The 27,950-nt window shown below is 38.2% G+C and overlaps 2 protein-coding genes across 13 annotated transcripts in view; one reads left to right on the top strand and one right to left on the bottom strand.

Annotated features, from left to right (window-relative positions):
- Positions 1–6,877, top strand: part of PAQR3 (progestin and adipoQ receptor family member 3) — a 31,793-nt gene extending 24,916 nt beyond the window's left edge. For 5 of the 9 annotated variants that reach the window (XR_011257821.1, XR_011257822.1, XR_011257825.1 and 2 more), the window contains one exon: positions 4,734–6,877. The gene's annotated coding sequence lies outside the window, so the exon portion shown is untranslated. Of the gene's footprint in view, positions 1–4,469; positions 4,707–4,733 lie in introns of those variants that run through there. The other 4 variants (XR_011257823.1, XR_011257827.1, XM_069594456.1 and 1 more) reach the window with 2 other exon arrangements.
- BMP2K (BMP2 inducible kinase) overlaps positions 281–27,950 on the bottom strand; it is a 121,927-nt gene continuing 94,257 nt past the window's right edge. Inside the window, exons 13-17 of one of the 4 annotated variants that reach the window (XR_011257814.1) lie at positions 27,382–27,566; positions 26,467–26,624; positions 19,869–19,979; positions 4,714–6,170; positions 281–1,163 (exon numbers count right to left, since the gene is read on the bottom strand). Coding sequence is in view for 2 of the 4 variants with exons in the window: in XM_069594441.1 (XP_069450542.1) it covers positions 4,765–6,170; positions 19,869–19,979; positions 26,467–26,624; positions 27,382–27,566 (1,860 nt within the window). In the remaining 2 variants the exon portion in view is untranslated. Of the gene's footprint in view, positions 6,171–19,868; positions 19,980–26,466; positions 26,625–27,381; positions 27,567–27,950 lie in introns of all 4 variants that reach the window. The other 3 variants (XR_011257815.1, XM_069594441.1, XM_069594442.1) reach the window with 3 other exon arrangements.

Here is a 27,950-nt window from a genome sequence, read left to right as displayed (position 1 = left end):
CCTTATCTTCATCACTGTAAGTATCAGTTATTGTAATCCCTGAACAAACTGTATGATCGTTTTGGTTGTACAGATGCTAGGTCAAATACTGTACAAACACAAAATGTATTTTCTTACTTAAATCCAAAACTGGGTGCTCCTTAGACCAGAGATCTAATCTTAATCATTTTTCTCCTCCGTTAGCTCATGCATAATAGATGCATGTGAATGAAAGAACTGACTAGAAGTTGGCATCCAAAATTTTTAATAAGACGACAAATGAAAAACTCAAAGTCATTGATTATAAAGAATATGCAATCCATTTGGGATTTATTGCATTTAAAGAAAGCAGATTATTAAAACAGTAGGTATGATAAATACAGTAAGAAAATAACTTTAAATTTCAAACAAAACAAAGTGAATGAGGGATAGGATTCAGTCAATAAGAATAAGCCATGTAAAGGCAATATAGTACTAAAATCAGTTAGTGCTTAATTAGATATAGGAAGGAGGAAAAAAAAGCAACTGATTCTATTTCATAACAGTTTCCCAGCTGTATCTGAGGATTGAAGTTAACTTTAGAAAGTATGATCTTAACAATTAGAAATACAATAAAGATGAAAATCAGGTTTATTAAAAGTTAAAATTATTTGCTTAGTGGTACATAAAAGGCTTCAGAAAATTCAAGTTTAACAAAAAGTGGAAGTGTAATCAAAGAAAGTGCACTTAAAGCTGTTTGCCAGCAATTAAAAAGTAGCCTATTATTATTACTATACTGCTTACTATTAGATGACTTTTCAATCACAAAAAGAGCATAGTCATAAAAACAATTCTCTTTCAAAAGTAGCACAATAAATTTTTAAATAAAAATAACCCCAAATGATGGCCCTTTGCATTTTCATCTGTCTACCTTATTCTTTTAGTGGCTTTTGTAAACCCTCACTAGGAGTGAATGTTCTTTTAGCAATGATTGTGGTTGCAATTCCATTCAAAATGTAAAAATTCACATTAACTCCACACTAGAGAGATGTGACATGTGCATGCAAGCGTGGGTTTATATATTTACCCTAATGTATAAACCCCACTGTGTATAAAAGTTTTTATATAAACTATCATTATGTTATTCTCACAGTAGATCTGTCAGTTCATTCTCACAGTAGATCACAGTCAGCTCAACACTGGACCTAAAATGATAAATGATAAGTAATTTTGCTGTAAAAAAACAAAGAAAATATTTACTGCACAGTCTACATATATTAAAACAAATGTACCCAAACTCCTCAGAACCAGTGATACGAATACACGTGTACCTTCTCTCAATGCTGATATGAAGTACCACAACCTAAAATAAGCCAAGCAGAGAGTAGGAAAGGGCTCACACCAGAATACAGGAGGGTTTCCCACCAGCAAGATGAGGACAGCGGTCTGTCCCTGTCACACGACAAACGGGAGGATCCAAAGCTGCTTCTGTCTACAATTCCAAATAATGGCATAACTGGGCCCGAGTACACACGCACGCACGCGCGTGCGCGCGCGCACACACACACACACACACACACACACACGAACGAAAGGGCTCTGCCTGCTGCACACCACAGTAGAGGAGGGTTTCCCACCAGCAAGATGAGGACAGTGGTCTGTCCCTGCCACACGACAAATGGGAGGACCCAAAGCTGCTTTTGTCTACTATTCCAAATAATGGCATAACTGGGCCCGAGTACACACACATACACACACACAGGGCGGAGGTCACATCAGTGGAAGAATCACACTTTCCTGATGGATACTTCTGAATAAATATTCTAGTCAGTTTCACCCAGCCCATCACCTTTCCTCCTCCACCTAAAACATATATACCAAGCAACTTTTGTGTCCTAGCAGAATGTCTTACATTCCTCAGTGCCATAGAAGCTGGTCTTTTCAACGCTTAACATTTTGCTGAAGTGGTAACATTAAAATAATTAAGCAAATGGTCCGCTTTTTAAAAGATAATTCAAAACCAAGAAGCATGATTAAAGCAGTTAGGACAGAAATAACTTTGGCCTCAGACTTTTGCTAGCTTTGTAATATGTCACTTCCCTTTGTGATGTTCAAGTATTACAGGTTTAGAGTTATGACGACTTTACATGCTAAAGAAGCACAGAGGACAACTGATTAATAGAGACATGATTTCTTTTCAGCATTCCTTCCTTATACAAGAACTGGACCATCCCATAATAGAGCCAAACCGAGTGCTGTATGCCAAGTATGCATTAAGCTCTTTCACACGTCGTGGGAGCTTTATTCTCATAAGGGAATTAGCTGGGCATCAACTGTGTAGAGTGACCTACAGTCTAACAGTAGTGGGAAAACATGATGGGAAATGGAAAGCGACCCTAATCCTATACTTGAGAAAATTCCTCCACTTGAACACAAAGGAATCTCCCCATTTCTATCCCTTTGGGTCCCCTATAAGTACTAAATGTTTCCTCTCGGCTGTAATCTCAAGAGGAAAGTCATTGTGATATAACAAGCATATGACTGTCAATATTTTAAACAACGTCAAAGTGTTTCTTTAGAATTTATCCAGCATTATAAGCCAAAGTGTCTGTCAGTGTCTAAATCATTTAAAACTATTCAGTGTATTGAAAATGAGTGTAAGCAAGCCCTTGGTATCTGACAGACTCTAGATATCTCATATTACATCCCAAGGGGACCACACTAATTCATCTGTACCCCTTATAAATTATGAAACTCATGAGGTCTAGCAGAGACAAAGGCTAATAAGGACTAAAATAGTCAAAGAAGCATCTTGTATATACATCAACCAACAGATTTTCATTAACAGATTGTTTGATACAAACCTACTGTAGTTCATGAATTGACTATGTGTAATCATCAACTCTTCACTTTTAAAAGAAAGTATCACTTGAATCTACTTTGTAAAGTTTTAAAGAACATCTACTTGAGTATTTGCATTAGCAGTATTAATCAACCTGAGAATCAGAAAGAGAAAAAAAAAGGTGCAAACATAACATTTCCCTTTGGCACAAGGACAAGTAAAACTGGTGCAGTTGGGCTCTAACATTTACCCAGTAATGACTATCATGATTGATCTGTCTCTGCTACACATCATTCACATATTGCTTCCCTGTTTGTCCACGAATCTGTATCTGATTTAAAACATAGAAGAAAGAAGCAAGAAAACATAGAGGGGTTAGTTACAGATACTTTGTTTCTTTCCAAGTTTAGAACTATGAAAACAGGCAAATAGCTCATCCCAGTTTGGGCACTATAATTGAGATTCTAATAAGATACTGATAAAATAGATTTTAATTGGGCTCAAAGCGTTAAGTTAAAATACAGCAATCAAGGAGAGTGCCAACTGATAGGAGTTTCTACCCTTTTCTGTAAATAGCTTTAATGGTTCTAGAAACTTCCAGATGTTCACTTGCAAAGCAGGGACAGTTAACTGTAACTTAAAATGGAGACATAGGAGAAACAGACTGTATTCACATCAATGATTTCTACCTTAAACAGTTTCTATAAAATCTCAAGTTTCTAATTAGGATTTGTGATGTAAAAATCAAAAGGCAATTTGGTAGCTCGGTTCTTTTCACTAAAGTCATAATCGGCTAACTAGCAGAGTTGAGATGCTAGCCCCTCATCACCTTGACACCTTACAGCCACTCTCAGATCTCAGGTATTAGTGCAGAGGTACTTGCGGCAGGATGTGCAAGGCCTGCCCGTAAGGCTTTGTGGGATTCACTCTTCTGTTCTCTTTATTAAACTACTCCACCCTTCAGACCTAACTCCAAAACTGCTGCTCACCAGACGACTTGGGGAATAGTTGGTGAAGGTGGTTATTTAATAAAGCACATTATTAAATGCGACATGATTTTACATTGTAAACGTCTCAGAAACTCAGGGTTTCAGCTACATATTTTTCCCTAGACTATTTCTCTATGACCTTTGTCCTCACTCCCAGTTTTTCCAATAATCTGTTTTACTAGAGACATGATAAGTTTTTAGCTAGAAGCCATTCAAAATCAGAACATGAAGTGTTCCTGAAGTACTACTGAATGTTTTTTCCTCTCTTCTATAATCATTCCTTTTTACTCTCCATTTTTCCACCCATCAGCTAGCTATCTCTAGTTTTTGTTCTAGGCTTCTATGTAATAGTCCATATTAATGGCACTTGTTTTTTAATGAAACAGTTTTAGGCACAACAGTCAGAGACTTCTGGCTCCTCTTTGTTAGAGAAAGGTGTAAGGACAAAAATCTCTGCACTCTCCAGATAACTTTCCCATTCTTTATGAGAAATGGATTTTTTTTTTTAACCTCTTGGAAATTAGAAGAGATATTTTTTAAAAAAAATACACAAATGCAATTTGTGTATATACAAGTAACCTTAGTTTTAAATGCTAGATTCTGGAATGAGCCTGGGATGTGCGCACAAGTGACATTCTGTTTTTATAAAAATAACGCCACAACTCCCGGTTGCTTTTCAGGGGCCACACGCGTTCCCTAGATTTCTGTGCGGTCAGGTGGGGAGCTGAAACCCCACGTTAGAACCTGCCACCTTCACTTCCTTTGCACCTGCGTGAAGACACGTGGAATCACTACCCTGTGCAGATACTTCCTTTTTCTATTTGGTTTATTTAAAAATCGCCTATTCTGATTGACCTGTAAGAATGAATGATATAAAGAGCTATACAAATAAATTTTCTTTCAAATTCATAAAACTATTCATACTTTTTTTTTCTTTGAAACAGGAGTTAATACCAAGAGTCCGTCTTAAGTCCTCTACTGTTTAGAAGGAAACGGAGCAGCACCGAAGGGGTCTAATTCGACGGGCTGGGGCTGTTGGGGCTGATGGGAGGTGATGCTCTGCACCACGAGTTCTGTGAAGGGCACAGCACCAAAATCATCCATTTTCAACGCCTCTGCCCCGTGGAAGGAGCCGTGCAATGAATTCGGCCGGGGCCTCCCGGGCAGGACCGGGTTGTGGTCGGCGCTCAGGCCCTGGTGTGGGGAGTGCCAAGGCAGGTCCGGAGGGTGGAAGGGCTTGGCCCCGAAGGGGTCCAATAGACCCTCGTCGGCTTGCAGGACGTGCCCGCGGTCCTTCCCATCAGTGAGGGCCACGCTGATGTTCTCCTTGGAGTCTGAGATGGTCAGGAACTCGTTGCTGCTCTGTGAGTCCCGGCGGCCCACCCTCCTATGCCTGCGGGCCCGCTCGGGGGTGCGGAAGGCGGGCTTGGTCGGCTTTTTGGCGCCAGTCGGGGTGCCGTGGTGCCGCTTCCCGTTGCTCTTGGCCGTGTCCTGCTTGGTGCGCCTCTGCCGGGAGGACAGTTTCTGTAGGCTGCGCTGCTTGACCTTCTGCTGCGGACTCCCAGTTATCTCCTCGAACGGCACCAGCCCAAAAAGGTCCTCGCCGCTGTCGCTTTTACTGGCGGACGGAGGGAAGGGCTGGAACGGCGTGGAGCCAAAGACATCCACGCTAGGGGGGCCAGCCGGCGCGGCGTGCACATCGCGCGCCATCACCTTCTTGCTGAAGGGCGCCTTGGTGAAGACATCGAATTCCTCCGGCTCGAGTCCCGCGGCGGGAAGCCGGCTCTGCGGAGAGAGGTCCTTCTGCTCCCCCTGTTGGGGCTGCTGAGCCCGCGCTGCGAAGAAGGGGACAGCGCCAAAGACATCAAACTCGGGTCTGGGAGTCCCTGCTCCCACGTCCGAGGGCACCCGGGCGGACATCATGAGTGCTGCGCTGGGACCCTGGACCGCTCCGCCGCCGGCTGCGTCCCTGTAGCCTGGGCTCGCGTCGCTGTACTTTGTTTTGGCCTGCTCATAGTCCGAATCGGAGCTGTGCTTCTCCTCCTCTTCCTCATCTTCAGAATCCATGAGCAGAGGCCTGTGCCCCATGTTTTCCGGTTCAGTGTCATCGTCATTAAAATCTCCTTGTTCTCCTTGGAGAACTTCCTCATCCTCTTGCTCTTCCTCCTCGCTGCTCTTCGGAGAAGGGGGATCGGACTCAAAATCACTCTCAGATTCGTCGTTCCCCTTTTGCACTTGAGCACGTACTAATGAATTCTCTGAGGTTTTCTTTCCAGTCCGGTGGTCTTTAGAGACTGGACTTCCTTTTGTATTCTTGATAGGGTTTGCAATGCCGTTTTCTTGATTCATGGAGGGATGTTCAATTTTCTTATCAGGAGAATCTGCCAATTCAAACAAAAATTGTATCATCTCAATGCATCTCAAAAACCATTTGCAGTAAACGTCATGTACTAATACAAAGCCTTACAGATTGCTCATATCAGTTCCCTTATAGGAAGACTTATTGGCACGTCTTTGTCATTAGGCTCTTGAGCCGTGGGGGGGGCAGGGGAGGTGATGCACTTGGCCCCTAGTTGATGGTTAGGTCCTTGAAGCGCAGACCGACAAACTTGTGTTTCTACCCTACACACCACCTACTCACCACAGGTGGTCACTGACAGCTGTCTTACTTATAGTACCCAGAACAGGACTCTGAATATGGTACACAAGCAAATTTTCTTCTCCCAGCTTCAAAACAAGATTATCCAGCCAATTGCCCTGCCAAGATACCCCATTCACCCCAACCTTATGCTTCTGTTTCGACTCTTATTAAGTTTTCCTATGGAGATCAACAAGCATGAATAGCTTATCTGCTTAGATATGTTTCACTGTACTATTTAAAATTGGCATTCTGGGAGTTTATTGTGAACAAGTATCTTATGGGCTGGGTGAACATGAGCGCATCCCCATAGCCTGATCCAAGCTGAGGACCAGTTACTGAACTGCGATGTATCAAGGACACCTGCCTTCCCAAGAGGACACATCTTCCTTTAACTGTCACACCTGTACTAGTAGACCCTGTATTAAAAGCACTCTACCTTAATGAAAATCTTAACTGTCAGTATGGTTACTGTATGGTAGGTGACAGAAATGCATCAAGCACAGTGTTCTCCAATTTCACTGCATGCTACATACAGAGTAAACATAGAGTATGTCAGCTTATACGGAAGTATATGGCCCTCCCAACACACTGGTGTACTGGATTGATTTTCCAGAAAAGTAGGAAACAATCTGAATTGATCCAATTACATATCCATTCATCCCTTCCCCTCTAACATCAGATATTTTCAAAACAGTTAGCTAGGCTTGGGAGTACAGTCTTTAGTCATGAAAACTAAATACCTTATGATGGATGGGCTATTACTTTCCCGTGATTAAATGGTGGTCCCCATGGCACAGGACACCTCCAAGTTATTTCCTTCTCTTTGAAAGTCAGCACTGTTGTCTTCCTACCTCTCTGACTATTCCCTCTTGTTCAAATTTGTTAGCGACTTCCCTTTCACAAACGTCTCCTTAAACACAGATGCTCCGCAGGGTCCTAACCTTGACTGCCTTTCTCCCTCTGTATGTCCTGCCCTGGGTCCTAACTACTTGTATGTTAATCAACATTTATACCGTAATGACTAGATCTCTAATAGTTACCATACATACTCACCTAGCCTAGTCACCTAATACTCTTATATATATATTTTTTTCTACCATTACTTTAAACTCAGTAATTTCAAAAGAGATCATCTTTTCTCTTAAAATGTGCTCCTCACCAGTTCCCTCTAAAGTAATGAATATTTCCATCTACCGAATTCTGCAAACTAGCAGAAATCTGGAAACCATCTTCCCCTTCCACCAGTGTTTTTAAAATCTCAAGGATCTGGTCCCTCTTCTCCCTCCACCAGCTGTGTATCCCACCCTCTCCTTAGCTTCACTTAGCAACTCCTCAGGCTCTCAACTCCCCTGCCTGCCTCCAGTCCCATACCCCTCAAGGCAGTGCCTCTACACTGTCACCAGAATGACCTTGCCGAAGTACTCACCACGTGGCTACTGCTGAAAATCCTTCAGTGTCTCTCTAAAGTCTCCATCCGCAGCCCAACACAGAGGCCCTTCTCCACCTAGCTTCTGTCCTCCGACACCATGAGCCTCGAACCCTGATGTCTCCCATGGGTATTCCTCATTATAGCCACACCAAAACTCTCCCTGCTCAAATTCAGGAACTGAATAGCTGTGGACAAGGGTTTTGGAGCTATTGCTATCTAAACTGTTAAGGTTTGCTCTCAAAAACCAAGGAAACTAATAGATCTGGGGATCAAGGAGCACTATGCTATTTTAGCCTCTCACATGTAATACTTGCCCTCGGCATGAATGCCCTTCTAGCACTCCACTCCCACCTGACTGATTGCCCAGGGTGCCTAGCTGTATCTAGCTCATGTCAGAGCCCTTTTGAGGCACCCCTCGAAAAACACCCATATTTGGTGGTCCTGATGAACCTCATACAAGCCTTAATTGTAGCACCTACTTAGACACAGGCCTATTTATCATTTACCTCATAGATCATTCCCTAATGCTGTGCTGAAGCAATCAATATATGTTAAGCAAAACAAGTACTATAAGCTCACAGCTACAGACATACATATCTAATACATTCAGGATACAATCAAGAAAGCTACACAGAAAAAGAAACCCTCATGTTCAGAGTTCTTAGCTTTGAATCCAGTCACATTTTTTTTGATTCAACAAAACATTCTATAGGGTAGTTGGTTACTTAGTCGCTAAGTCATGCCCCACTCTCTGCAACCCCATGGAGTGTAGGCTGCCAGGCTCCTCTCTGTCCATGGAATTTCCCAGGCATGAATACTGAAGCGGGCAGCCATTTCCTTCTCCAGGGGATTTTCCTGACCCAGGGATCAAACCCGTGTCTCCTGCACTGGTAGGGGGATTCTTGACCACTGAGCCACCAGGGAAGCTCTTTACTATATGATATATACTGAGCGTAACACTGGTGCATGAAATGAACACGGTCCCTGCCTTCGAGAGTTTCAGAGTATAAAGAAACTCTGAAATAACAGAGCAGAGATGTTAAGTCGTGGGGCAGGGGGCAAGGGTGCTTGAAGCTAGTCTGGACAGTTGCCCAAGGCCTCCCTAAGGAGATGACAGTTAAGACAGTTATGTGAGAAGCCGGCCACACAAAGGGCAGGCAGAGAGGTGCTCCGAGTAACAGCTACGGCATGTGTGAAGACCAAGTCAAGAAACAGGGTGGCTGGCATATATGAAGGACTGAAAATAGACCAGTGTGCTCAGAGTACAGTGAACAAGGGCGATACTGCTCAAGATGAGGAGGGAAAGAAAGGGGAAAGGACCAGATCGTGAGGGTCCCTCTAAGGCCATGATAAGAAATCTGAGTTTTGTTCTAAATTCAGTGTGTAGTAGGGAACTGTCATGAATTATTTAAAGTGCAAAGATCAGATTTAGATCTCAAAAAGATTAACTGACTACCATATAGAAAAAAGACTGAAGAGGGTGGCTGCAAAAGTACCAATCAGGGAGAGGAAATTGTCATTAAGTTAGAAGTTGGGTTTCCCTAGTGGCTCAGATGGTAAAGAATCTGCCTGCAATGCAGGAAACCCAGGTTCGATCCCTTGGTCAGGAAGATCCCCTGGATGGCAGCACACTCCAGTATTCTTGCCTGGGGAATTCCATGGACAGAGGAGCCCGGCAGGCTACAGTCCATGATGTCACAAAGAGTAAAATGCAGCTGAGCAACTAACACCAAGTTAGAAGTTATGGTGGCACGCAATACAGAAGTGGCAGAATTAGAGACTGGAGAGAAAAACTCTGGATGGATGACAATGCCTTTAATACAGAAGAAAAGAGTCAAAAATACACTGGGAAGTAGAGGAGATTATCAAGAATTTGGTCTGGACACAAAGTTTAAGTATCTATTTAAGACATTTGAGTGTGAGCAAAGTATCTGTGGCTTGAGCACCACGGTTAGTTTCTGGCTGGAGAAAATAGACTTGGGAGTCATCACTATACAGAGAGAGGCACAAGTCTGAAGGAAATCGCTGAGGAAGAGAGTACAAGAGGAAAAGGGCTCCATCACTAGGTATAAAACATTCAGAAGTCAACAGAGGAACCTGCAATGCAAACAGGAAAGTGCCAGAGAGGAGGACCACGGCCAGGTGAGTGCCATGTCACCTAAGCTGAGACAAGAGAGTGTTCCCAGGGGAGGGAACTGATGACAACAGGGCTGGGTGATGCAAAGAGGCCCAATAAACTGAGGAGGGAAATGGCCACCAGCTCTAGTCAGCTCATGCAGGTTGTTGACAACCTTGAAGTGGGGAGTGGGGAGGAAACCTGGTGGGGCTGAGCAGTGAAGGGGAGAGAAGATTCAGAGATTTCCATCAGTTTATACTTAAACACAAATATAATCTTCATGCATTATTCATCTGCCAGTTCCCTGAAACCAGCCAAGAGCTATACGCTGTGTCTTTACATATTCATAATAAGCTTATCTTAAATCCTAACAGATTAAAATCAAGTCAAATTCTCACTTGACTTCTCCATATACCAGACTTCTGATATGAAAAAGAAAGCTTGCTTTTAGATTAGCTAGAGCATTTATTTCCATGAATTTTTATCTCAAAGCAAAAATGTAATGGCAAAGACTTGCAACCATCCCTCACTATCTTTAGTGGGATAGTCCCTCTAAGAGACATGCTAACGTATTACTCCTGAGGCGACTTGCCCACCACAGAGAGCCACAACACGCACCCCTCATTCCTGCTCGCGGACACCTCCAGAAACCGTCCAATATCTTCCCTAAAGGGTCTCCCGCAGAATGCTATTCCCATAAGAAGAACCTAACAGTTCTGTGGTCTCAAGCAACTGAGTGTACATTTATAATGTAACCCCCCCAACACCACCACTCATCTGGAAAATGCTCATCAAACCAAAGGTACAGACACGTTGTACACAAAAGAATGTGACTTAATGAAACCTAGTTTCCCCCATTTCCTTCACTACGAACACTTTTATTTACACGTTAACACCTATTAACCTTTATATACAATTCTGCACAAAGCACTCAGGGAAAATGCTGCTCTATTAATTCCCCTAGAAATTTTTCCATTTCTAGGGCACAGAGTTCTGTTCCTAGAAGTCTTCTGGAACATTTAACACAGGACAGAGGTCCTCCAACTGACCTTCTTTTGGTACTCTTACATTAACTCTAGTCTCCTAAATTGTTTCCTTTACCCAACTTGTCAACATTGCTTTCCAAAACACATTCGTCACCTTCTACTTCCTACTCTGCCTTTTGTCAGCTTCTCAAAGTTGTATTAATACAGACTGTGTATTTCTTTGTTGTAAAGCGCTATACAGATCTACTTTTTAAACTGTCAGCATGGATATAAATTTGTGGGGATTTCCACTTACCATTTTTAAAGCATCTTTACAGGTTTCGATATAATCCATTAGTAATTCTGATAGAGATGTAACAAAACATTGTATGTGAAACATTTAACTAGAAGCCTACAGAATGCGCCTCTAGGTTGTTTCTAGTTATTTTGGATTTTAAATAGAACTATGATCATGCACTTTTTTTTTGGGGGGGGGGAAGCGTGTTTTTACTAATAATTTCAGTTTAATGACTTACTGTTATTCCTTCCTTATGCATGATTAATACACAGCTAATAAAATTAACCTAGTTAACAGCTTAACTGTTAACTACTAAGACCAGAGCTAAATCCTCTGGTCTGTATGAGGGAACACATTTTATCATATTACAAGAAAATAATACAGTAATAACAGGCTCATAGGACTATTATAAAGAAAGGACTTAAAACAGTGCCTGACACAAAAGTACTTGATAAAGTGTTTAACTGTCATCTCCAGGACAAGGCCAAACTCAACAATCTCACACATCATACTCCAACTTCCTACCTACTTTTCTGGACCCAATGGTTGAAGACAGACTTAAATGAGAAGGAAGAGTAGGGAGAGGATACAAGAGGGTGCAGTTCTATGGATAATTCAAGAGTGACTCGGGTCCAAACAAATCACCAGGCAAACAAATGTATATTCACAGACCACAAGGGTGCATTTTGGATCCTGGAAACATTCTCTCTGGTTTTTAAACAGCTATAGTTAAGAGCACAATATAGGAAATTCAAAGGAAAGCTTTCAAAAATAACATGAAAAGACACATGAAATGATCTATCCTGGCTTTATGGTTTCAGATTACATTTCTGAAAAGTATGGGCAAATGGGGAAATTTCTGGTTGGTATAGACAGACTGGTTTTATTTCTTTCATCGTCACCTCTTCACAAAACTAAAACAAGCAATCAAAAATATTTTCCAAATTCCTTTTTTCTCCCATATGATCATAACCCACCCTGACCCTGCTGAAATGTTTCTCTGCTTCTTCATCCTTCCATTCCTTCATAACCTAGTGTGGAGACAAGAGCAGCAACAGGCCTCTCTGCCAGCATCCTAAGAGCAACACAAATACTAAGCACCATGAAGCCCAAAGTTAAACACAAGTAGTCACTGCTCTGCACCACCCCTTGCTAGGGAAAAGGTAAATTCCAAAGCTGCAAGTTTCAAACATTCCAGGTAAGGTTTTACTCTCTGTAACAACAGCCATCTACTTAATTGTGCTCTCCTTGGTGCAAAACGATAAACTGAGAAAGAAATGGAAATTAAAGGAGGGAGGGATAAATGAGAGATTGGGATCAACAAACTCACACTACTATATATAAAATAACTAATAAAATCTTACTGTATAGCATACAGTATTGAGTAGGAACTCTACTCAATACTCTGTAATGGTCTTTATGGGAAAAGAATCTAAAAAACAGTAGATGTGTATACATATAACTGATTCACTTTGCTGTGCAGCAGAAAGTAACACAACATTGTAACTCAAATACACTCCAATAAATTTTTTTTAATCATTTCAATATATTCTAAGACTTTTAGTCCTGTTCCACAGGCACAAAAGACTCAAAATGAATTACCAAGTTATAAAATTGGTTACCAACTATACTTTAAAATGTAACTTCACAGCTGAGTGCCATCAACTTTTTCAACCTGTTTCTTTGCCTAAACATATTCCTGTAATTAAAAAAATTCAGATATTCCTACTGCTTGCTCTTGGAGCCAGATTGCTTTTTCCAAGTTGTTAGAGCAAATATTACACATTTGCTATAAAATTTAAATCAGGATTATTCCACTGCTTAAGTTAATTTCCCAAAAGGATAGCCTAAATATGTTGCTTTATAATTCAATAATCCCAAATCCTAATAATCCTTTACTGAGATTTGTATTAATATAAAAATGGCTGGTTTTCAGGTAGGCAAAAGGGGAGTTACAGTATTTTCAATAACCACCAGGAACATGTATTTAAAGCATAAACAAATTTCTACAATGTGTTCAGTATCACATCTCAATTACATTCTTCTCCATTAACTGATACCAGTAAAATTACATTCTTCTTCATTAACTGATACCGGTAATGCACTGTATAAAATGTCATATATTGACTAATTTTTATTTTGGGCTCTGAGTAGCACAGTCTTCTTTCCTTAAACTAAATATAGTAGATTCTGGCTTCCAGTCAGGGTACTTTTTTCTCCACTTTGTGCCTTGGAACTACAAACTGTAAAAATTTCAGCTTTGTGAGTAATCCTCATCTTTTGAGGTTGGGTTTGATTACTGGAACCATCCAAAATCTAACTGGAGCCAAATCCTGAGAAGAGGGTGAGTGACTAAGACAGACAATGCAGATACAGGTAAAGGATGAAGAACAGCAATGACTTTATGAAGTCTAAATTCTCATGTGGCATATGAACTTGTCTCCTCGGGGAAATTCCATGTATGGGGGGGGGGGGGGGGGGCATGGAAGTCACCAAAGTATCAACAGAACCTACTGACACACAAAAATTCTCACTGCTTTATGGCTTAATATGTACTTCTGTATAAAATGTCAAAACAGTAATTCAAAGCTAACAAGACGGTGCTTCAATTATTTAGTACTATGCATAAAACGAGTATTTACTAAATAAGTTAAATACCAAATTAGCCATTTGGTAACTGCCCATATCAAAATATATAGCATACTTCCCTCCCTTCATCAAAGTGTCTTTTGATGATTCGTGCTCTCATCTGGAGTCAGGTATGACTTAGTGTTCCAGTTTCCTCATCTGTAAAGTAGGGACAGCAGTAGTGTCCGCCGCAGAGAACCGCAGCAGAGATTAGAGCGAGAGCACAGGTGCAGAGCTTGCCACAGTGGCAGCACGTCGCAGGCGCTCAGCAGAGGGCTGTCTTACTGCGCTGTCTTACACCATCATTTCATGAGTATGGAGTACCCACCACACACTGCTAACGGTCCTGAGAAACCAACCAGAGAAGACAGTAACTAATACTGTCCTGAGTGCGAATGAAGTGCCGAGGGGCTTTCACACATTAATTCTTAACTCCCCCCACCATTTAAGCTCCCATAGTAACATTAGGGTGAAATGCTCTGTCGGCTAGCTCTGCTACAATCTTTCCCCTTCAGTCTTATGAACCACATCTTCAAAAATGTTCCCCTTGCTTTCTATGTCAGCTCACTGTCATGATTTCCTACCATTTTGAAGATATGCCAAGCTACCAACCAACGCTCATTCCCTGGCTTTCTCGTTTCTCTTCTTGTTTCTTTCTTTTGTTGATCTTAATCCTGTTTCATAGTTTCAACTATATGTTGAAAGCAAAAACACAAGAAGAGATTTTTAAAGACAAGTCCAATCTCTTTTAACACAAAAGTAATTTGAAATTAGAGAAAAGCTGAATGACTTGCCCAAGTTTAAGGCCCAGTTACTTCTCTGCTGATGACACTAGTTTAAAACTCTCTTCTGTAAATTCTATAAACTACCAGGAGAATATCATCACCAGCAAACATTCAGTACAGCTTAGAACCGACCCCTTCCTTATAGAATATAACCACAGGCTTGCCTTATGTTTCTTTTGTATCCCCCTTTACAAACCTATGCCTGAAAATTTTTTTTAAAAGAAACAAAAAACTAATAGAATGAGAATGGTATCGCTTCTATTTCAGCAAACAGTGTTTGTTGAACACTATGAAAAATATCTTAATCATATAGGGTTTCCCTGGTAGCTCAGCTGGTAAAGAATCTACCTGGTTTCATTCCTGGGTCAGGAAGATCCCCTGGAGAAGGGACAGGCTACCCACTCCAGTATTCTTGGGCTTCCCTGGTGGCTCAGATGCCAAAGAATCTGCCTGCAATGTGGGAGACCTAGGTTTGATCCCTGGGTTGGGAAGATCCCCTGGAGAAGAGAACGGTTACCCACTCCAGTACCCTGGCCTGGAGAATTCCATGGACTATATTGTCCACAGGTTCACAAGGAGTTGGACACAACTGAGCCACTTTTACTTACCAAAGGGTTAAGTTCTAGAAATACTATAAGGCTTTATCAACAAATGAAAACACAAAGAACTTTACAAAATCCATGGAAGACAGACATCCAAAAAAGTCTCAATTTCCTCACATACAGAATGAGGAAATAAAGGCAATAATGGAACTTACCTGATAGAGGTAGAACATTTATAAAATCCATCTTATCTAGTGAAAACTCATTAAATATTAGGGTATCTGATAGAAAGTTTATATTAGATTACCAAAGTACACTTTGATAATGAATTCATTCAACAAGGTATTATACAGCATGCAAAGATATGATTAATTCCTGACTTCAAGGAACTTATCATTCATTTAAACAGTTGTGAAAGTGTGTTAGTTGCTCAGCTGAATCAGAATCTTTGCAACCCCATGGACCATAGCCCACCAGGCTCTTCTGTCCATGGAATTTTCCAGGCAAGAATAGTGGAGTGGGTTGCCATTCCCTTCTCCAGGGGATCTTCCTAACCCAGGGATTGAACCCAGGTCTCCTGCACTGCAGGCAGATTCTTTATCATCTAAGCCAACAGTTGTGAAAAACACATACTAATCTGATTCTAGTGATCTGGAAAATGACTGAACAAGGTAAAAACTATTGGGAGATTCTGAAGAACAAGCTTACCTAACCAAATGAATTTAAGAACATGAACCTACCAAATGAATATAAGAACATGAATTCTTCTATTCCAAGCTTGAATTTTCATAAAAAGATGTTTCTAGATATTAAAATTTCAAAGACATCATAGTCTTTCAGTGTCCAAAAGAGGATTCCAAACTCAAAAGCTAAAATTTCTCAATTTTCATAGACTTTCATACAGTTTATTAGTATTTTTAAAACAAATACTTTGTATAAAGAATGAAATCCTAGTTAATGCCACACTATACATATACATATACATATATTTTTTTTTTTTTTTTTTTTAATTTCTTGACTGAGCCACATGACATGTGGGATCTTAGGTCCTCAACCAGGGATCAAACCCACACCCCCTGCATTGGAAGTGTGAAGTTTTAACCCACTGGACTGCTAGGAAAGTCCCAATGCCACACTATTTTAAATAAATATTGCAAATGCATTTCTAAATCTCATAAATGAACCTTTATATAAACTGTCTTTAGTTTTATATATAAACCATATGAATAATTTTTAAAACTTAAAATATTTAGAATACATCCAAAACAGTGTGAGGAGAGGGGAATATTTGCATCTTACCATTCATGTTACCACTCTTTTAATCAGGTTTCCATCTTCAAGAGGACAGTTCTTTTACTTATAAAGCAGGTGGTACATTTTTAATCATATAAGAAGCTTCCAGTTTCAAGAAAATTTTGATGTTCTTTTCCTTGCTATCGGATTATAGAGGATGAATGGCTTGAAACTGCTATTGTAATTACATGCCTTCTGTTGTCTCATCATTTAGGGTATAAGGGAGGGGCTGTAAGACTTGGAATTGGAAGCATACTGCCTGCCATCATTTCTCAGCAATTTACCCCACCAGACCCAAGGATTACTGGATTAGAAGGTTTTATCAAAATCTGTACAATTTCTCAGAACACGAGCCAAGCAACAAGGCCTGAGTATAAGAAGAGAATCATACTAGAGGTGGGTAATGTTTGCCAGCCAGATTAAAAATGCCATAGAACTGACATTTCTATTATGTTACTCCTCTTACTGTAGGTTTTTATTTAGAACAAGACACTCGACACTTGGGAAATCAAGATGGTGGAGAATTAGGACATGGAGTTCCCTTCTTTCCACAATACATCAAAAACTCATCTACAAGTGGAACAATTCACACAGAACAGAATATATACTGAACACAGGTTAAAAAAAGAAAGTCATGCAACAGTTTCATTTTGCTATTTTTACAGAACAGAGTTTAGCATCAGAGCTGGATTATAAACTATCTGACCTTGGGCAAGTCACTTGCCCCCACTTCAGAGCCTCAGTTTCCATTGTGTGTATACAGTAGGATTCAACAATAGTAACCACTGCTGACACTCTAGAAGAGGAAAATTCTTATCTTCAAGAATCAGTAGAATCTCCAAGTTCTAATTAGAACCTGAAAGTAGGGAGCATTCCAAGGAAGTGCTCACAATAAAAGACTGTGCTTGATTTCTTAAAAGTTGCTCATAGTTATTCATTATAGAATAACTTCATAACTCATATTCATATAGGGAGAAATTAAGAGCATCAGCCATGAAATTAAAAGACGCTTGCTCCTTGGAAGAAAAGCTATGACAAACACAGACAGCATATTAAAAAGCAGAGACATTATTTTGCCAATAAAGGTCTGTCTAGTCAAAGCTATGGTTTTCCCAGTATTCATGTATGGATGTGAGAGTTGGACCACAAAGAAGGCTGAGCGCTGAAGAATTGATGCTTTTGAACTGTGCTGTTGGAGCAGACTCCTGAGAGTCCCTTGGACTGCAGGGAGATCCAACCAGTCCATCCTAAAGGAAGTCAATCCTGACTATCCATAGGAAGGACTGATGCTAAAGCTCCAATACTTTGGCCACCTGATGTGAAGACCTGACTCATTAGAAAGGACCTTGATGCTGGGAAAAGATTGAAGGTAGGAGGAAAAGGGGATGACGGAGGATGAGATGGTTGGATGGCATCACCGACCAGATGGACATGAGTTTGAGCAAGCTCCAGGAGCTAGTGATGGATAGGAAAGCCTGGCGTGCTGCAGTCCATGGGGTCGCAAAGTCAGACATGAATGAGTGACTGAACAACAACAATTTCAAGGAAAAAATTAAAAAAAAAAAAAGAATCACTAGACTCTAAAGGTATAAACGATACACCTCATCATGGCTTATATAATGATCCAGCATTTGGAATGACGATCTGTGATAATTTATGTTTCAGTAAGTATTTGCTATATACCAAGTGACCTTTCCCATCCTTAAATTCAATTTAACTTTATATTAGATAACAAGATCCAAGAGGTAGGTTAAGGTTAGGGAGAGTAAGGGAAGTTAATCAAACCTAATTAAAAATGAAATGCAACACAAGAAATCTAGAATTTCACTGACAGAACTGTTCAAAATCTATATGTTTCAGAAGTTGAGGGTGTTTATTAAAATTAGATAGTCCAGGCTGTAACTCACAGAGTCACACATCCCATGTTAGTATACAAACTAACAACGATATCTCAGGGAGAAGGAAGGCTGGGTGCATTTCAAGGCCAGGAATGAACACCACGCTTTTAACAGATATGTATATGTGTATACTGTACTGAATACTGGTAGTGAACGCTTTAATAAAAATAGAAACGGCACTGTTAAAACTGTCCTTGGTGGAGGAACAGCTTCGTCAACTGGGTCTACACTTTATGAAAAGATTTCAGTCAGTAGTTAATTAGCTTATTATTACTGGAACTCTGTACTACTACTCACTGGATAGCAGCTACAAAACTTACTGAACACTAAGATTTTGGAATTCAGTAGTAAGTAGTAAAAATACTATTTAATAACACTACCAATAACAACAGCCACAACAGCAACCAACACTGAGGATCTTTGTATTTTCTATAAACATGCTCTCACTTAATCCTTTCAACAATCTCATCAAGTATCTACTACCATCCCCAATTTAAGATAAAGAAACCCTCCAGGAAACACTCTTAGTTACTGTGTTGTGTTCTGAATAACCAAATCTGAAAGGCCGTAACACTGCCTCAGTGCATCATCAGAAATCCTGAACACCTATATCTTATTTTGGTTTTATATTCACGTTTTTCTTTTGTTATTGCTCTCTCTTATATGAATTCTTCTAAATGGTAGTGATGAAGTCACATATGTAACTTGCCTGAGTGAGAAATAAACAAAACAGAACCAAAGAACATGGTCAACAATTACCTTGAATATATTAAACAAAATCTTTACCTTCTGGTAAAGCGTGATTTCTTCTACTGCACTTCCTTTCTCTAAGATTAAACTCAGTTTTTCCACTATAATATAAGCATACACACAAATCCATTTATGCTAAAGTGGGATCCTATTCCATCCTTGTATTTTCAACAGTGTTGTTAACTAGGCAATTACTTTGAAAATATTATTACAAGTATTCTTAAATGGTGAATAATGACAATATTTAATTTCTGAATTGAAATCAAAGAAGGAATAAGAAGAAAAGAATAGGTAATTTGTTACAAGTTGTGACAAACAGAAAATCACTAATACTTTTAAAACGCAGCTACAAGAGAGCATGTATAAACTAGGAAAACAGGATTTTTAAGCAAAAGCTAAGTATAAAAATGTCTTTAAAAGTATTTCAAGTATATAAAAGGGGAGACATTTTCATGCATGAAAACAGTATCCAATGATAAAGGTAGAAAGAAACAGTTAATATTCTACTACGCAAATCAGCATTTTTAGCTGTCAGCAAAAGGCACAAATTAAATAACCCAATGGAAAGAACATTAAGAAAACCAGGATAGCTAGAGGCTAAAATAATTTTCTGTTCTATCTTCTGTAACTAACATCTGATTTCGACCTCGATTTTATAATAAGGGTTTTTGCCTTTGTTACTACTGTTGCTGTGTGTTTTTTTTAATGATAGTGATGTTCCATATGTAACTTGCCTGAGTGGGAAAGGAAAGGAACAGAACCAAAAGGATCCTCTGGAGGATGGTTATATGGAGCAGAAAGTGGCTCCGTATTCTTATCTGAGGCTGCTCTTTCCTCGAGCCTGTCTGCAAAAATAAGATGAACAAAACAAAAAATAAAATAAAAACAAAATGATCTTTAAATTTTAAAAAAAAGTGGCACACAGTACAAATAAAAGTGAAAATTAAACAAAGCAACAGCCTTCTTGAAAAATATGAGATTCAAAGTTCATTTGTTTAAGTATTAGGGGGTAGTCCTGAGTTTAAATACGTATCTGTTTCTACAAAGGCAAGTTTAACAATATAATCACATTGCTAGATTTCACTAAATATAATTAACCTAACAAATAACTTAGATTGACTTATTTAAACAACAGTTATCTTTAACTTGTAACATATTAGGTCTGAAGTTAAACCCCAATTATTAAACAGAGATATATTTGGCAAACTTTCTCTAAAAATACACACAGAAAAAATACAAACAGTCATTTATTCATAAAAGAGGTAAATCATATTTTTCAATAGCAATAAAATGTAATTCATTGTATGTTAATTTATTTTGTGTTACTGTTGATTTCTCATATTACTTGGTTAAAACCATCCTCATACATACAAATATATAGACATTTCTCTACTAAATTAAAAGCCTTAACAGAATTCATTTTTTCCATTCAATAAATAGTTGAGCATCTAGTATGTGCCAGGCACTGTTCTAGAGCATGGGCATACAATAACAAACAAAAAGAAGACTCCTGCCCTCATGGAGGTTACATGCTGGCATGGAAGAATGACTAATAAGAAAGAAACATGAGGAATACAGACTTAAAAACAAAGCTAGAGAGAAATATGTACAGCAAGATAAAAGGAAATGAGGGAGCAGGCACAGGTTGCAGTAATAAATCGAGTAAATGGAGTGATGCTAACAGGTGCCTCGTTAGAAAAGATTCCCAGGAGGTGGAAGTGGATTCCTGGGGAAGAACACACCAGGCAGACAAAGTGCCAGAGCAGAGGCTCAAAGGTAGGAGCAGGTCTGCTATGTGCGAAGATTTAGTGTATCCTGATTCACTAGTAGTGATTATTTTTCCCTGCCCTTAAACTGTACAACGCAGGCACTTTATTAGTTGACAACTTCTGGATTTCTGTAAAATGTCTCTTTATCCTCTGATTCTTGATAATCAGATCCATTCTACCCTTACAGATATTTTAAGCATTCCCGGGACTATTCTTTTCATGTTTGAGGAATTCTGTGGGTAAACTGGCTTCTTCCCAGGCCAGGTGGCTCAGCAGTAAAGAATCTGCCTGCCAATGCAGGAGATGCAGGAGACATGGATTCGATCCCTGGGTTGGGAAGATCCCCTGGAGAAGCAAATAGCAATCCACTCTGGTATTCTTGCCTGGAAAATCCCATGGACAGAGGAGCCTGGTGGGCTACAGTCCATGGAGTTGCAGAGTCAGCCAGAACTAATCGTCTGCACACATGCGTGCACACGCACACGCACATGCACGCACACGCACACACATGCACACAAACATAAAACTATGCTGATTTCATGTGAGTTCTAAGGGATGGCAGGATGGGGAGGAAAAATCCAGACAGAATTAGACTTCTCTAAAAAGACCTGTAACTGCAGAGTGAGGTAAAAAGCCCCAAGTTAAAGCAGCAATCTCTTAGGACAGTGCTTCTCAAATTTAATGTGCATTCTAAACACCTGGGGAGTTGTTAAAATGCAGATCAGACTGGATGGTTCTGCAACGGATCTTGAGATTCTCAATTCAACAGGCTCCCAGATGCCAGGACACTGCTGGTCCAGAGTGCAGGTTTCAGAAGACAAGGCCCTAGAGTCTATGGTATCTTGACAATACTTAATCACTGCTATGGACAACTGATCCTTGAAACACCTTTATGATACAATTATCAGTTTTATGGCTAAAACTAAGTCTATTAATATCCACATGAAACTTCAGGTTGTTTAAATTTTTACTTAAAATTTTGAATGAAACACTAATATTTTAAGGCAACAAACCTGACAACTGATTTATGTACAAATAAAACTTTCAAAACTCAAGAGGTTACTTTCAAATCCAATATAGAAATGGAAAGCAATGAAAATTCAATTTAGATGTTCTTTTCCAAAATATTCATTGTATCCTTAATTCAGGAAATCAGTAACAAATGCTGTTTGTACTATGAAAAAATATAAAGCCTACCATGAATGAGTAATATTTTTTATATATGGGGTCCCCACAATTAAAAATGTGAAGATACTGTTCTGTACAAAATTCATGTATCCAATTATTTCAAAACAGGAAGCAGAATAAACTATCAAGTGAATCATGTTCTCATTGTTCCACAAAATAGGATAAATTTTTCCAAGAAGGATTTTTTTTTTAATCATTTAGATTTCTAAAGTTCACATGATAATCTGAATCCCAGGGCACAAAATAAAAAATATACATATTAATTTTTTAAGTTATCAACTATATATAAATAAAAACTAATGAAATGGTATGTAGAGTTACTTTTCAAATACAGTAACCCCTAAAATATATTTAAGCTCCATTTTCAAAGAACTTTCATTTTCTTTTTCTGAATTGTTTTCTTTTCATTAGAGTAAAACTTAAGCTTGATTTATAACTTACCTCTTCCTGCCTTCCCAAAGTATTTGTGCTGAATGAAGACAGTATTTTTTCAAGAATTTTAATAGATACAGATAGCAAAAACAGACAATTTTAAAATTTTAAAATCAAATTATATTCCATAATATCATCAGAAAAATGAATATACTCTAAAAAGTTAATTCAACAGCTTATATGGATGGATAATGGCTTTAACAGCCAAAAGATTAAAGAATAACTTTTAAAAGTAGAGTCATCATCTGATACTTTGACACCATTCTAATATGCCTGAAAAGTTCTGTTATTCTGCCCTACGAGAACAGCAATAGGTCTGAATCAGGTTAAAATGATGAGAGTTAATGTTTTACCACAAACTAAGTTTATATACTGACGTTAATATCTATTTCATACTGTGACTTCAGAGAAAAACAATGCACATTCAGTAGAATATGCAAAGGAGCCACAGACTTTAGTTTCTTCAACTCTTCCTTTTAATTATTTTGATGCAATTTTAAACAGAAATAATAAATCCATAAGCAAGAAAATATATCATCAAGTATTACTTTTAATGTGTAGAGCTACATGACTATTCAAAGGCAAGTTAAATTTTCCCAAAGCAAACACTCGTATTCTAATGAGTGCTTAATGTATTAAAGATTACGACAATTAGATTTCTAAAGTTAACACATGAATCTGAATGTTTTGATACAAAAGACCATGAAAAATACAAGTTTAAATTTTTTTAAAATATTAAGACTAGCTTTATTAATAATGCTTAATTTCAATGTAATATTTTGGTCTTAAATAGGAACAGGTTAAAAATTCCAAACCATAAATATTGTTATACTGAAAGCAAAAGCAAGAAGAATTTGAGTCGTATTTTATCTGTTAACTCCCTTGGCCAGCTGGATTCCACTGTTTTCTTAAAAATGATTAAAAAATGGGTTTTTAAATTACAAATTACTAATATCTTAGAATTTTAATATCTCAAAATTTTAGAATTATTGCCTACAAAATACACACATGTAGAGTATTTCCTAGATAGTATATCTTTTTTCTTTTTTTAAAAATAAATAACCACATACTATTTTAAAAATAAAACTTCAAATGGCAATGTTTTATTCTGAACAATCATTATATGGGCAATGCCAGTATTTTTAAGGTCCAAACATAAAAGTATTCAGTTTCTCAATGGAAAGCTTTCATAAGCCAAATATAAAAAATCTTAAAAAAGACTTTGAAAAATTGTTGATAAATATCTGTGCTGATAAAAAAAGATAAATGTGGTATTTCAAATTCATTGGTAATTTATTTCTCCAATTTGGAAAATGTTGATAGAGACAGAGGAACCAACCAGTAATGACCAGCAATCAATTTTCACTACAACATTAGTGTATTGAAACTCAAGGTTCTAGAAGAGATCCATCTGTGTAATTTAAATCTTATCAAGTAGATCAAATATGAGATACCTTATTGCTTGTGAGTGAAAGGAGTGCTAACGATGACTCAGTTTTACAATTAAGTCAAATCTGGGAGGAAATCTTTCTAAACTATATTCTATACATTACAGATTTCTTCATAAACTTTATTAAAGACATTTCACTTTTTTTGAACCCCATTACTGTGACTATCAATTATTAGAAGCTTCCCTGGTGGCTCAGTTGGTAAAGAATCTGTCTGCAGTGCAGAAGACCTGGGTTAGATCCCTGGGCTGGGAAGATCCCCTAGAGAAGGGAATGGCAACCCACTCCAATATTCTTGCCTGGAGTATTCAATCTCTTTCCATGCTGTCATAAATCACCTCTGCTGCTGACAGGTTTGCCCACAAAACCCCTTCCATTTGTTTTTTAATTGCCAGCTGAGAAACCTGACAGTTTAGATATAATTTTAAAATGCTTTTTATAGAAAAATGACCTCAGAAATAAGACCCCAAAGACTTACACAGAAGGTAAAAAAAGTGGAGTGGCATTTATGGAGTGCCAAGACTCTTGAAAGACATTACTGAACCTTCTTGACAACCCTATGAGATAAGCATCATTATAACCAGTTTATAAATGAGCAAGTGAACAGCAATTAAGTGACTTTACAGAGTTAAACCTAGTTAAATGGCATGGCAGGTATCAGAATTCATGCTTTCTGCTGCTATGTGCTAATTTAAGTAAATCATCCTTGTGACAATGAGTTCAATAGCTCAGGGACCATCTAGGCGGTTTTCCAAATGGCTGAGTTGTTTCCAAGTCTGACCTTTAGATAAAGTTCCTCCTGCACTTTCATTTGGAACCTAGTATCTTTTCATAACTAATACTGGAATGAACTCTGACTCTCTTTGGCATACATTTGTGTATACAAATACATACACAAATTACACATGTGAGCAGATCTTAAAGTTTGAAAGCAAATAGCTGGTTAAGAGTTTTACAAGCTAAATCCAATTTTTATGAAGTATACATGAATATCTGTATGCCATTCCTGCCTATCCAAAGTAACTAACACTTGGTGTCATCATAAATTCTAGGGAGCTTAGAATAACATTTTTATAAGGTACAGAATAATATGAATACTTTACCCATTCCATAAACTTATTTATTTTTTAAAACAGTGTGGAGAGGAGTTTTCACCCAGAGAGTAGAAAATACTGATTTAGCAAACCTTAATTACTATCCTGCTTAGAATACATTAAAATGAATATTTTAATTTTATATTTTGCTTTAAAAATAATCCTATAAATTACAATGATTGGTTACCCCTATATCTCCCTACCATCTCCTTAAAGGAAAGAGATACTTTTCTTTTTCAAAAACCTTGCTTTTTAGCCAACTCAACATAAATTGTAGGAAAAATGCCATACAAAAAATGTTGTGGTTTAAAAATAATTTTTTTAATGAAAAAATGTAAGATTGGTTTTACCAAAATTAACAAACCTTTATTAAAGGCTCAGAACTCATTTTTATATCTGTATTTAATCAATTTAATTTTTTTATAATCATATAACCAATAAGTAAAATACAAATTTAAATTCCAAACAACTATTCTTACATGAATTCAGGGTATTTATAAACTTTAACATAAAATATATATCAATTTGAAACAAAGTACTTCACCAAATAAATGTTCTCATAAGGCCAGTTACCTAAAACAAAACAGAAACTAGGAACTGTAACTAATGACCTTTTCACATGCAACATGGGGAAAAACACTTGGCACAGGCACTCATGCGTACACACACCCAAGACTCAGAAAACTGATAATTAAAATTTCAGGAGTGAGTTTTCACTACTATTTTGCAAGCTCCTCAAAACACTCCACACATTCCTTTTCCAAAAAATAATTTCTAAAATATGTATGGTGAGGTTTGACAAATGTATTAGGTAGTTTAATAAAAGGCAATGATTGCAAGTAAAAACATTGAGATATCTGATATAAGATGGAAAAGAATTTATTTCACTTTTGCCATACCAGGATAACAAAGCAGCCCTTTTATGTCACCACTCATTCAAAGGGCATTACAAAACATTAACATAATGTAGTAGCCTATGTTTTCTTTCAGGCACTTTCAAAGGGCATCTCAGACCCACAAAATCTTCTAATGAGTGTGCAAGAAAACAGAGCTGCAAAATGATTAGTAAGGCAAGATACTAACGTCTCCCTTTTTATTTGAACATTAACTTTCCATTTTTTGGAGGTTTCTGAATTAACATTCAAAGATATGCAGTATTTAAGTGTTAGGAATCAACATACTATCAGTAATCTTAGGTTTAATAGCTACTATCAAGCAACTGATTTCTAATGCACACAAGATAGTATGATAGTATATGTAAAAGAAGATGGCCTGAATTTTGCCCTCAAATGCGCAAAAAGAATTTTCTCTTTAGCATCCCAAACAGTCTTTGGCCTTGCTGAATAATTACAGAGCTGTTATTTTACTGTGAAGCAAAATAAGCCTTCAAGTGTCCCTTACTTGATCTGAGAAGGTCAAATTCTCTGTCCAACAGTTCCTCTTCTGTTAACTTGGAGAAATTGTCCTCTCCAAAAGGATTCCACCCTGACATATCAGGTGGGTTACTGATATTCTTCTGATTTGTCATATTTGCAACTGCCTCTTTACCAGCAATTGACCTAGAGTAAAAAATAAAAAAGGAAAAAAAATTATAACTGAAAATTTTAAGGGGTCCTGGTTCATACTTTATAAATACTTGATAAAGCAGATCATTTTATTATGATGGAGGTGGTAGATAAGGACATGCATTGGGAGAGGGACCACATGGGATTTGAATCACCTCCATAAAGGTCACTAGCTGTTCACCCTTGGGCAAGTTCCTTGACCTCTATAGGTTTCAACTTCCTCATCTGTGAAACAGAAGAAGCAGTATCTACTTCATAGGGTTACTGAGAAGATTAAATGATTTAATACATGTAAAGCAAAGAGAAAATAAATAAATAAGCCTTCAATAAAGATTAACTATTATCATAGTGAATAAACCTTAAAGTGAAAATCAGTTGCCATAACAAACAGTATCACTCCAAAATCACTACTGAATAAAGTGATTTTATGCCCTGGTTGTGCTGAGACACCACAATAGCTTTGCTTTTGACAATAATTTTCCTTTTCCTTTTCTTAGCCTTAAATGCTGCTGGATGTTGCTAAGCCTTATCTGCAAAGAGCAGTTAGCAGGACTAACTGATGAAAATGGAAGGAAGGACAGAGATGCACAGGGACCAGAGGAGAAGACTAGTAAGAGAAACGTAAGAGAGGACTCGCCAAAAAGATAGGCTCCAAATTCAGGAGCCACTTGAATTGATGAAATGACTCCAACTACATTGTAACACCCCCTCCCACAATGATTTCCTTTGTGTTCAGTGGAAAAATACTTGCCTATTGGCACTATAAGAGGAGTCCATCATGGGTCCAACCTGAGCTGGAAGTGATGAAGAGTAGGACACTAAGGCTGGGGAGAACTCTTGAGGGGAGGTGAGATACTCTGGTGATGCCTGTGGTTGAGACTGCTGATGCTGAGCGAGCATCTGCTGCTGCAAGAAAGCCTGCTGATACTGCTGCATCTGAAACAAAACAGGCCATCACACAAAACAACGCTCAAGGGCACGAAGCACTATCAGTAGTGCACCCATTTACTTCACTCCTTCCTTTTCACACTGGCAACAAATCAGAAACTGGAAAATCAACTTTCATCTGAAGGAGCAGCTTCTGCAGAACATTACAACAAGGGAAAATAAATCTATTTAAAAAGTTGTTTAACTGGACTTATTGTAGTGATCATTTTGTAATACAGACACACAACAAATTATTATAATCTACCTGAAACTAACATAATCTTATGTCAATTATACCTCAATTTTTAAGAAACTGGAAAGTTAGGCTCACCTAGCAGGATTCAAAAATTCTCCTTTAAATAGTTTAAGAAAAAAAAAATACAGTAGTTTAAA

Source organism: Ovis canadensis, chromosome 6 (genome assembly GCF_042477335.2).
Source record: "Ovis canadensis isolate MfBH-ARS-UI-01 breed Bighorn chromosome 6, ARS-UI_OviCan_v2, whole genome shotgun sequence".
Lineage (NCBI taxonomy): Eukaryota > Metazoa > Chordata > Mammalia > Artiodactyla > Bovidae > Ovis > Ovis canadensis.
This window is presented reverse-complemented; position numbering and strand designations above follow the sequence as displayed.